The following is an 11905-nucleotide window of genomic DNA, read 5'->3' as shown; positions in this document are numbered from 1 at the left end:
TCTGCAAGGAAGATGAATACAGACATGAACAAGTCTAGGACAGGCCTGTCTGTTGCGACACAAGCATGGAGAGATGTTTAAGTATTGTGTACAGTTCTGGTGTCCTCAACATAAGAATGACATGGAGCTGTTGGAGCAAGTCCAGAGGAGGGCCATGAGGGTGATAAGAGGGCTCAAGCACCTCCTGTATAAAAACAGGCTGAGAAAGTTGGGGTTGTTCAGCCTGGAGAAGAGAAGGCTGTGTGGAGACCTCATAGCAGCCTTCCGGTATCTGAAGGGGGTCTACAAGGTGCTGGGGGGGGACTCTTCATTAGGGACTGTAGTGATAGGACAAGGGGTAACGGGTTCAAACTTAAACAGGGACAGTTCAGGTTAGATATAAGGAAGAAGCTCTTTACAGTGAGGGTGGTGAGGCACTGGGAACAGCTTGCCCAAGAAAGTTGTGGATGCTTCATCCCTGGTGGTGTTCAAGGCCAGGTTGGATGGAGTCTTGGGTGACATGGTTTAGTGTGTGGTGTCCCTGCCCATGGCAGGGCGTTGGAACTAGATGATCTTAAGGTCCTTCCAAACCCAACTATTCTATCATTCTATTCTATGATTCTATATTATGCAGAAAATCAACTTTAGTGTTGTGCCAGTTAACACCCCTATAACTTGCAGTCTTCATTCTGCACTATGCTCCAAGTGGCTGAGCTTTTGCACTAAAGGAGAGCCCAGTCAATTCCAGCAGGGTTCTTGGCTTTCTCAGTGGGTGGACTTGGCACCTCTGCATTCATTAAACAGAATTGTAGCCTCTTGAATCTCTGCAGTGCAGCTATAGGTGACTCGCACACTTTGGGATCTTTTTCCTTCTAAAAAGGCTGAGAACTTTCTATACAGTCAACTTTTTGGAAAGCATATAATGGCAATGAATGATTTCAGGTTTTGTATGCTTTTAACCAATTCACTTCTGCTGGTTTTAAAATAGGGAAAAATATTTTAGGACATTTTAAAACGTTCTTTCTATACCAGAGCTATTATCTTAACCTTTGCTATGATCTGAAAGATAGTTTGACATGGTCTATTTAGTGATTCCAGTTCTGCTGGGCCAGGCAGTAGCAGCATGCCATTTTCATATCTGGGAAGTGGGCAGTTCATGTTGGCATAACCCATCCCTGCCAATGAAGGAGGAAGAGGCCCCTCACAAACATGTGTTCATGCCTCCACCATAGCCAGTAATATTGAAGAGGCACAGATATTTCTATAGTGGATCAGATCAGAGAACTGAACTGGTTTCAAATTAATGTTTTGGGGTGTGTTTTCGACCCCATTTTTAACTTGGAGCAGTTCTCCAGTTTGGTTCATCCTGTGGCTGTGTGAATATTTGTGTCAACAGAGAGGAAGAAGGAAATGGTGGCCTGGAGATGGCAGAATGAGGCCACAAGAGATAGCTTATGTCAGGACTAATGATATCCCTCTTAAAAACTAAGATCTTTTTGCCTAAAATGCAACAAACCTCCACACAGCCTCCACTAGCCCTGTGAGAAGCAGGTGGCATTCTCTCCACTCCTCCTTCCCATAAATAACTTGTTTCAGTTCCTGCTTTCCAGCATCTCTTACAGGTTGAACCTATCTTGCAGCAGGTTAACTGGGCTAGAGCAACCAGTCGTATTTCGTTCTTCAGTGAAATCTGATTCTCATGCCTTGCCATGACTCCAGAAGCCAAGAGCTTTTGAAGTCAGGTATGCCAGGAGACACACAGTAATACTTCAAAAATCAGTCATGCTGTTGAAAGGATTTCTCTCAATTTTTCTATTACCAGCCTAAACGTTGCTACATGATGGCTATAGCCCTCTCAATATCGTTTTCTGATTCTTTCTCATGGTGTGTTTTTGGACCTTCTGAATTCCAGAGGTGTGCCAAAAAGTAGTCCCTAAAAATCAAGGAACATTTGGGTTTTTTTCTTTTATTTGTTTGGCTGCCCTTTTTTTTTTTTTTTTTTTTTTTTTTTTTATTCTTGTTATTTTGGCTTTCTTGACTTAAGAGGAATGAAGGTAAGACATGAGTCACAGGTTTGAAGAGAAGATCTGAGGAATAGAAGGTGAGAGAGAAGATGAGGAGAGAACTTGGGAGCCAAGGAAGGGAGTGAAGAATAACATTGTAAATGTGAAGAACATGGTAAAATCACAATGATAAAAACCACAGTTTTCAATCCCCAAGATTAACAGCAGCAAGGCTCTGCTGTGCCTTTTGAAATGCTCCTTAATGGCCTTGCTTGTGTGTGTTTTCTAGGCAGCTCAACCGGAGCAAGCTGCCCTCGAAAAGCGCTTTAGAAGATGTGAAAAGTTTCTATTATCTGTAGTGGAGTGAACCTTGTTTAAAGTTCGTGTAGTAATTGCAGTATGTTTGCCATATCTGAGGTATACATCTATTTTCTCCTTTGGGAGTTAAAGCAAAAGAACAATCTCAATATTTGCCAGTCTTCTAATGGGTAGATGTTCTGTCCCACATCACTTTGCGTGGTAAGATTGTACCAGAATAGAAAACCAGATCCCAGTAACATATTAGAACAAAGATGTCACTTGTCAGTGAATGTATAGCATGTGAATCTCACACTATACTCTGCATGCTTTACGGGTTTGAGATGGCTGCGTTGTGACATTAACATGTTCACTGTTCAGAGATAGGTGGTTCCTGTATGTTTTTTCATTGGTTCAGAAGAGTCAAACATCAGACTTCTGGTGAAGTAATGAATTTAAGATTCGTGTTGTGTGTTAAAGCACATTTCATTCTGTTAAAATAGCAATCACTGTATTTAGGTAGGCATTTTTACTTGGAAAGGCTTTTATAATACCTTGGCCACAGGTGTGCATTGTGCCCCATAGTGTATGAAGGAGGACAGCAGAAGTTCTGTAGTGTTTTAATTAAACATGTCTAAGTGTATGAATAAGCATTTGAACTTCTATTCAGTTGTATAGCTTACTTTATGATAGAATTAATTGTAAATTTTAATCTCTAGTTTATGAAAACCAGTCAACACTGCCAGTTTAGCATTGTACATATGAGAAATAGATTCTTGTTTCATGTGTGTTTGTGTTATAGTCAGTGTTGCTTATTTCTAGTTATACCTTATGTTGAATTATAGGGTTATTTCAAGATTTGAAAGGATTAAAAGATGAAAGATGTCAACGATTTTAATTGACTTAATATGATGAGTTGGCCTTCCTTTTTTTTTTTTTTTTTTTGGGCTACTAGGTTATCATTAGAATAATCAAACATTTGGATGACGTAAATTTTGTATGGACCTTTTGTAACTTATTTCACATACTTGCTGGATGAGTAAGGAGATATGTACAAGATGTTGAAATTTCTTCCGGGTATTTGTTGAAGCATCAGTCAGGAAGACTCACCTCTGGTGTAGACAGGCTTAGTGATGCAGAAAGGGCATCATATCCTTCTTTTTGCCTGGTGGCTTAGGTGAGAGAAGTGGCACTACAGTTTAAAGGTATGTAGCTGAATTCAAATAAGGGAAAGGTCATCTAACATATTGAAAATACACAAATTATAATGGGCTTCAGCCTTGTAACAGCAGTCAGTCCTAAACCAGAGATATTTGTATAGCTTGTCTTCCTTACCTTTATCTAAGATGCTTTGACTGAACCGCAGTGCCTGTGTCTGGACCCACATACTCTTTGTGGTAAACGGAGCCATGTTGTTCATCCCTGTGTCTTCGGACAGCTATTGGATGGAGGCTGCTTTGGTTTGATCCCAAACGAGCTGCCTACACATACACCTCTACAGTTGAGCACTGCTGTGATACATGTGTAGCCCAGGGCATATGAATGTTTTCAAAGTAGCACTAAGAGCTCAGGTTTTATTGCTTCATGATGTCACAAATCTCAGAGTAGATGCTAACATAGTAGTTTTGCTAGTACTATTCCCACATGCTTCTCAGTTTCTGGTGTTATGAAATCCTGATGCCAGTTGCTTTATATTTACTATATAAAGTGGATGTGAGATGAGTTTAGGACCTTGGGCCTTATTGTTCTAGGTGAATTAAGAAATCATTATGTGGTTTTGTAAATATCAGATAGACTCTAACTAACTTTTTTGAAGGTTAAAATTATTTTCCATTAATCTTTTCTGTTTCACACTTCCTGTGTAGCTGTACTAGAGACAGAAAGAGGGGGTGTATCACACTTCAGACCTTTTTTTTTTTTTTCCTCTCTCTGCCTGTTTCTTCAGCTTCTATTTCAAAAATAGGGAGAGCTGTGCCTGTAGTCTGGAGTTAAGTAGTGTTATTACAGTAATTTAAAGCAATCCTTGAAAGTTTGTCCAAATAGAAATACAAGCCCAACAAGAAGGAAACCAATGCTAAAGAGTTCAAGAGTGACTACTATTTTTTATTTATGAATCTCATTTTTTATGATGTCTAACATGCATAGATGTTCGTACAATCATAAGTCTGGTTTTCAGTGAGTGTTAGCTGTGTAATACATTTTAAAAACATCCCATATGTCATTTGCCCTGCTAGATGTAATGCCTACCAAGGTAAATTTGCATTTCCAATTGGTTTACTCTTTTTTGACATTACTCATAGTTAATCTGTTTCTGTAAACAACACTAGCAAATATGTGCTAGGCTTAAACTGAAATTTTGGCTGTAAGCATGTAATAACGATCATTGCGATTACTCTGAAAGAGCTCTCATGCAGTGCAGAGTGCTCCAGCCCCATTTATAGAAGGACATTTGAAACAGATGTGTCTAAACTGCAGTGCAGGTGCAAACCTTTAGGGTCCCAAGTTTACACACCTACTTGTCAAAATCGGGAACCTCATGGGAGTGCACTCTGGCTCTTTTCTGGCTAAAAATACCTGGATTTTCTTTGCTGGTGTTATGAGATGCCAGTAGGAAAGAATAAGAGAAAGAGTGCGATCTGTGCCCCCATTCTCATAGAGGATTCAGGAAGTGGCTGGGTTTTGCACATGCGCTGCAGCTAGACATAGCCAGAGAGTTCAAGGTTCTTAAAGGGTCATACAAAATAGTCTTAGATATAGAAGGAGGATATTAATCCAGGTCACTCAGCTCAACTAAATAGGATGCTTTTTGTCTACCTAGTTTACTTTTGTACCTTGGTGTGTAGTTTTGTTAGCTAATTGAAGGGAAAAAAATTACCTAAAATTGATGCTTTCCTGAATAAAAGTTTGCAGGCCCCATTTTACACTTGTCTGTCTCTCAGGATTTCAACAGCAAACAGTGGTCTGGCTTTTCTGCTTACTTCAGTGTCAGTTTGGTCTGTCAATGATTATTAAAAGTAAAACCAGGGGTTTCAATTAAGTTCGACCCACTATTTCTCCAGTTGGATGGATGGTATCTTTCAGAGCTTACCAAGGTAAATTCGCCTATTAGCAGATTTCTAATGAATGCATTCCTTTTTAGTGTTGTTCGTGGCTAGTCTGAATAAACAATCAACATATGCTGTGCATAATGAAATTCTTCCATCCAATTTTGTATTGTATAATGTTCCCTCAAGCTGGATATTCATAAATATTCATGTGATAAGACTGTTCATACTTCAGTTCCCAAGTTGCATCCTTCTTTCTAAAAAACTTCTAGTCCATTATAGGAGAACAATATGACTTTTCTGCTTATTATCCAAAGGCAAGAAAGTAGAATTATGTCTTCCACAATCATCTTCAACCATGTTGGAGTAGAAGCTTATTAATATAAAAGAGATTGGGGTTTGGAGTTCTTTGCCTTATACTTCTAAGCCACCAAAATCCAGCAAGACCCATATACAGTATCAGTCAAGAAAGTAAAATTCTCAGTAACATCACTAAAAAGAAAAGAAGAAAAATGAAGCTGATGCTATTTCTGGTCTGTTTTCATCACAGATTGCTAGACAACCTGATCTCCATCCTAGGAGTAGTCCACAGACAACTGATATGTATGTGGCCGGTGATGCTGTTGCACATTTGTGTAAGTCTATAAGCAGCAAAGCACATATGGGAGCAGTCAATACAGTAGTTGTGCAACTTGCCAATCTGATGTTGAAGCACTAACACAAGATGCGTTTGTGAGAGTTAAAACGTCTGTCATCTGCTGAAAACTCAATCAAATCTTGTTATCTTGTCCTGGAGCTATTATTTCTGCAGCAGTCTCAGTTCTCCCTGCACAAATAAGAATAAGGCATATGTCCTTATAGTGCTCTCTGTTTGATATCTCTGAAAGTAACACCACCCTGTCATCATGTGACTAGTGGGTGTTTAGGAGGGATTGAGGAAGTACATTTTTAGGCAACTGCAGCAAGGGGACCACTTGTGCACTAGCATGACACATACAGAGATGGTTCGCCCTCTCAGTGCCACAAAGTAAAATTTTTAATCTCATCTGCTGAAGTAGACTATTAGAGAGAAAAGTACAGAAGACTTTCCATCTAAGCTACTTGCATCTCTGCAAAATATCAGTTTGAAATCTACCAAGAACTTACATTGATGCCTAGTTTTAAGAACCTTTGAAACTGTTGAATGGAATTCACTGACTGGAATATCACCATATTGAGCAAAACTGGTCTTTTCAAAGCAAGTCATTCTCCCCTGTAATTGCTTACACTTGTATTTATACTAGTCGCCTTACATATAATTCCCAGTGTGTTGGATAATGCTTTTAGCAATTAAGGAATTACATATATTAGGGTGTAAGAGGTACTCTGGCTTTGCCCGGACTCCTGAGGCCTTGGAACTATAAGTGCAAGATTAAAAAGATATTGTAGGCCTGTTATGTTGCTCTTCGGAGTAGAGAAGTCTGTGGCTGAGGAGACTGTGTCCTGCTGGTTCGTTGAACACAGTTAAACAAGATATATGGCTTTGCTTTCTTATTCCTTCTGAGCAGTGATTTTAATTTGTAAAGTGGCTGAAAGGACTTACACCTCCCCTGGAAACTTCATAGTTCATATGTGGAAAAGGTGGAAAATTATTGAAGCTTGTGATATGTAGACAGGAGCAGGAGGAGGTGGGAGAAGGCAGAATAAGCACTTTCTTTCCTGCTTATTCTCTTACATCCCTATCCAGCCAACACTGCTGATAAGAAATGGCAAGTCACTGCCTGTATTCCACAGTGGTGGCAGGGCAGCAGGTTGATGGCAAGCGGCATGCTAAACTGGAAAAGGTATTTGACTGGGTATGGCAGCTGGAAATACTGGGACCCACACTGGTATGCTGGTCTAATGAGCTCAAAGCCCAGGCCTTTCTTTGGGCAAAGCCCATTATATCTTTTTAAAGAAACATCAGTGAGAAAAATAACCACCTCAACTGCTCATTGAGGAGACAAAAGCTGTATGGAAATTTGTTCCAGCATTCAATATCAGGAAACAGCAATCACTGAAAGAGTCATATACCGTCTAATCACCTGGGGACAGTGCTGTTCCTTGTTCTGTTCATTGATGTCTCTTGGAAACATCTGCTCTTGCTCCTGATTTTCTTTAATGAGAGCATAAATGGTACTGTGTAATTCACCTTTTCTGTAGCGTTGTCTCTTGGGCCTCTGTTGTGGGACTCTCATTTTCCCTTTCTCTGCATGCCATGTTCTATTACTCTTCTTTATTCTCTCTGTGGTGTCTGTGCCTCTGATGCTTCCTTACTTCACCCTGGATTTTTGTTTCTGGTTTTCTGGTGAATTTATTCAGATAGAATAGATAATACTGATTACATTTGCAAGGAAGATAATAATCAGCTCATATATTTTTGTTTTACAGTAATCACCAAATTGCTCAAGTAGCAGAGTCATTGTGGGTTTGCTCATAAATTGTTGATTCACATACAAAAATTAGAAGGTCCATTTTGGAAATAGGGCCTGATGTACTGTGAAGTACAGTAATACAAAATTTCTCTCAGTAATTTTATCATCTAGCCTGTGGTTTGTGGTAGATATCTTGGACTGGAGTGTTCGTTCATGTAAACAATTAGCTCAAGATATTGTGTTTCTTCAGAAATTGATGATTCATCTGGTATTGGCCACTGACATCCTTCTTGCCTGGGTTCTGTGCAGGCTGCTTCACTGGCTCATGTGAATTTCCTAAGTCTGGCTCCTTCAGTCTGTTGTTACTTTTGGTATGGTCCACCTGTACACATGAGGAAAAGGGCCTTTGGCTTTCATTAGATGTTAATTGGGAGTTCTCCATTTATCTTTTAAAACTTGGAGTGTAGCCCGTGTAATATCTAACTTCAGGTAGTTTCTGATGGAGAGTTTGTCTTGAACCCTGGGTTGGGGCTTTTTTTTTTTTTTTTTTTTAAGCCTATTTCTGGTTGAAGTAAACTGTGTTTTGCTGTTAAGTTTACTAGAAGGAGGAGCAGCCATGGTCTTGTATTTATTTATTTTATGTTACAGCAAAAGTATTCTACTTTTAAAATGTATATGTGAGTATATAGAGTATTACTGGTTGACAATGCATCATATGCCCCCTCCACCAGTTTTGTTGTTTATTCTTGTCTTGAACATTTGGTGGATTTCTTTTTCCATAGAGTTCCTCAGCAGTTAAAATTGCTCGGAGGGGAGCTGATACACAATTTACAGCCATGAATTTCTAAGTGCAAAGTAAATTTTTCATGTTGTAGGTTGATCTGACAGTTGTATGTTTATAAATAAAATGATGAATGTTCTAATTTATTTTTTGGCTTGCACCTTCTTATTAGAGTCGTTGGGAAAAGTGGATATTGTCTTACTAGCTGAAAGTTTGAGTTAATGTTTTTGAAGTCTTTTCTCATTTGTTTTTCTGAAGCAAAGTTAAGTTCCATGTCTTGAAGCATACCATGCAAGTGGAACTGTAGTAGAATTTGCTTTTTAGATAGCTATATGCTTTAGTTCTACATGCTTGTGTATTTTGTTTATTTCTGTATTTTTACTCTTGTATACATTTTTGCAACTTGGTTACTTTTGCTTTTTACAATTGGAAGATACTCTGCAATACCTCTTGCTCTGGTGCCTAGTAGGCAGAGAGCAATGTCCTAGCACTGATGGTTGGATGTCCTGTATTTAATCCTGAATCATCTGGTTGAAAGGGGAGTAAGAAAGCAAGGAGATCATACCCATTTCTGTGCCTGTGTCTTGGCAGGGATGCAAGAGACTTGCCCCCCTAGTATGGGCATGTTGCTTATGTTACAGTCTAACCTTTAGCATCAAAGCCTAGCTTTGCTCTGATTTTCACAATAAATTACCAATATATTGTAACTGATTTTTTCATTTTTGGTGGTAGAAACCAAAATTCTAGAAGTAAGAAGTGTACCTGACAGGTATTAAGTCATAGCTTGTGTAATCTTCTTGGAAGTTTATTCCAGAGCGGGTATGTTTAATGTTGACTGCATGTCCTTGCACGTGAAAGCTATCTGTGTAATGGGATAGGAGGGTTGTGATAGATCTGCTAGTATAAGTAGTGACAGGCAGTCATACACTGCTGATTACTATACAGAGTGGGATATTTTACACCTGCTGTGTATTCAAGCTGGGAAATTACCACCTCTTCTGCATTAACAAAGATGTCAGTTGTCCAGGTGGGATTTTGGTGTTATCTATGATGGGAAAGGTTCAGGGAGCTACCCTGAACTCATCTGATTGCCATTTTTAAAGATCTAGTGGCTTACGCAGGTAGGAATGTGCATGGCTGCCAAAAGCCTGTGTCAGCACTAAGCCTGGCCTAGCTTGTGTCAGGACAGCTCTTTGCCAGAGGGAGGGCAGGGCACAGGAGGAAGCAGCAGTAATAGCTGTGCGGCAGGGCAGGGCAGGTGAGGGTGGAGAGGGAGGTCAGATCATCAGGTGAGTGCCTGGGGCCTTTATGCTGCTTAGGATATTATGGCTGCTAGGTCCTGAGGAGACGTAAAACTTGGCTAGGTAGGCTGCATCAGCAAATAATTTTGGCATTAACAGTTATACCAACCACTTTCTTTTTTTTTTACCTGTTTATTAGGTTGCTTGTGGAAAGCGTTCTGGTATACTTATAGATATCTCAATTTTTGCTAGGGTGGTTGCCTCTGCTCCAGGATCTTTAACCAGTAACCAGCACAACTGTAGTGGCAAAGGGATCCTAAGCTTGACGTGGCTTACACCAGGGCAGCACTTTGAAAACTCCAGAAGATATACTTTTGTTGCAAATCAATAAATTTAGAGAAACAATCAGAAGGAGGCTCTTGAAATAGAAAGGGATAAAGCAGATTGCCACTGTGCTACACTTACCTTAGGCTGGGAGAGATAGCAGTGGTCCAGGATAGAAGAGTCAGAGGCTGTAGGAGAGCTACCAGCACAAATGGTAGCCTTTCCAATCTGATCTCCTTTTTAATGAAACCGTAAATGGCAAAATACTCCTTTTTCTTTTAAAATGTGTTTCCAGGTACATATAGACTGTGGTGAGCTGTAGACAGAAGAGAGAGACAGAGAACCTGCAAACAAAGCAAGTAGCAGCAGGCAAGACTAGCCAACGTAGTTCATGGCGGAGTCCAGACATGCAATTAAAGCAAAATGCATATCTCCCTCTTAAAGCAAATTGACTGGAGAGCTATAGTCATTTAACCTCTAAGAGTATTCTCAGGCTGTAGCGGTGTCAGCTCTCCCTGAGTTTATTAATCTGAGTCATTAATAAGTCATCAGAGCCATTCACTTTCCATATGAGGTTATGGGAGAAAGGCATGTCCGGGTGCTCCTTGGTAGTCAGAAAGGAAAGGCTGCCAAGGACAAGGAGCCTGAGCTGTGTGCAGCAGGCAGAGAAAGCTTTTCAGTCTCTGGACCATACTGAGATTCATTAGTTTTTGAAGAAAAGCTGAAAAATGTGATTATGTGGGGGAGGTGGGGGTGCAGCTGTAAGTCTGCATGCTTGCAGTGTAGTGAGCAGCTCAAAATTACAGCCTGTAAATAGATGTACATATTTAACCTCTTAGAAGGGCTGTAGTTCCCTGCTGTAGTACAATAAGAATAGTAATAGTTACCATTTAGATTGTGCTTTCTATTTTTAGAGCTGTGCCAGCATGAGGTATTTTAATGTAAAGCGGGCAGGTAGTCTGGGAACAGGGTTTTAAGCTTTTCAGTTTCAGGGAGGGGACAATGTTATTTTGCATACTCCCCAGAATAAAAGGAGGTTCAGACCCTTCTGCTCTGGCAGTGGGTCACAGTGTCTTTCAGCCTTCTCCTGGAAGAGACTTTCATGCAGGAGCTGATTTCTTCTCAGATCTGACCACCATAGCCCTCAGTAATTATAGCAGCGTTGAAATTCCGAGCTAAAAACAGAAGTGCAGCATGTGCCTATTCCCCATGTGATTCGGAAACCAGGAAATTGAAAGAGCCTGACTGAGAAGAGAGGGAGTGCAAAGCAATAGACACATCTAATATTTATCTCAGACCTGCTACGCCTGGGACGCAGGAGCTGTCATCTGCAGGAGCTGATTATGCATGCAGCCGAAGCAGAGCCTGATTGGATGTAGTAGGACCTAAGGCGAGGGGGAGAGGGAGTGAGGAGAGAGTTCTGCTCGCCGCACTGAAATGTAAACAGTGGAAAGCGAGAAGGGAGTATAACGCCTTTATGCTCTGAAGAGCAAGCAGCTGGCTGTGGGCTCCCATGGCTCTGGCAATGTACCTCTTGCGGGTCTAGCTGTGCCCGGCTTGATGAACAGAAGCAGCTACTTTGGAGGATCTCCTGCCTGTGGATATAAATAGGGGGCAATTGGGATGCGCTAGCTTTCTACAGCTGCACCGCAGCTCCTTCGTGCTCCACGTCACAGCTGGGACAGGGCAATGGACATGAACATGAAGAAGTTCACAGTGCGTCGGTTCTTCTCGGTCTATCTCCGCAAGAAGTCTCGGTCAAAGAGCTCAAGCCTAAGTAGATTTGAGGTAAAATTTGCCTGAACTTTGTTAAATGTAGCAAGTACATTAGGTGCTGGTAACA

General features: G+C 40.6%; 1 protein-coding gene across 3 annotated transcripts in view; it reads left to right on the top strand.

Annotated features, from left to right (window-relative positions):
* The window catches only part of RPS6KA2 (ribosomal protein S6 kinase A2), a 280539-nt gene that overhangs the window by 110498 nt on the left and 158136 nt on the right, over nt 1-11905 (top strand). Inside the window, exon 1 of one of the 3 annotated variants that reach the window (XM_030499205.1) lies at nt 11534-11850. The exons of the other annotated variants lie outside the window; for them this stretch is intronic. Coding sequence (XP_030355065.1) covers nt 11752-11850 — 99 coding nt within the window. The 5' untranslated portion in view covers nt 11534-11751. Of the gene's footprint in view, nt 1-11533; nt 11851-11905 lie in introns of those variants that run through there. 3 annotated transcript variants of the gene reach the window in all.

Source organism: Strigops habroptila, chromosome 10, assembly GCF_004027225.2.
Source record: "Strigops habroptila isolate Jane chromosome 10, bStrHab1.2.pri, whole genome shotgun sequence".
Classification (NCBI taxonomy): domain Eukaryota; kingdom Metazoa; phylum Chordata; class Aves; order Psittaciformes; family Psittacidae; genus Strigops; species Strigops habroptila.
This window is presented reverse-complemented; position numbering and strand designations above follow the sequence as displayed.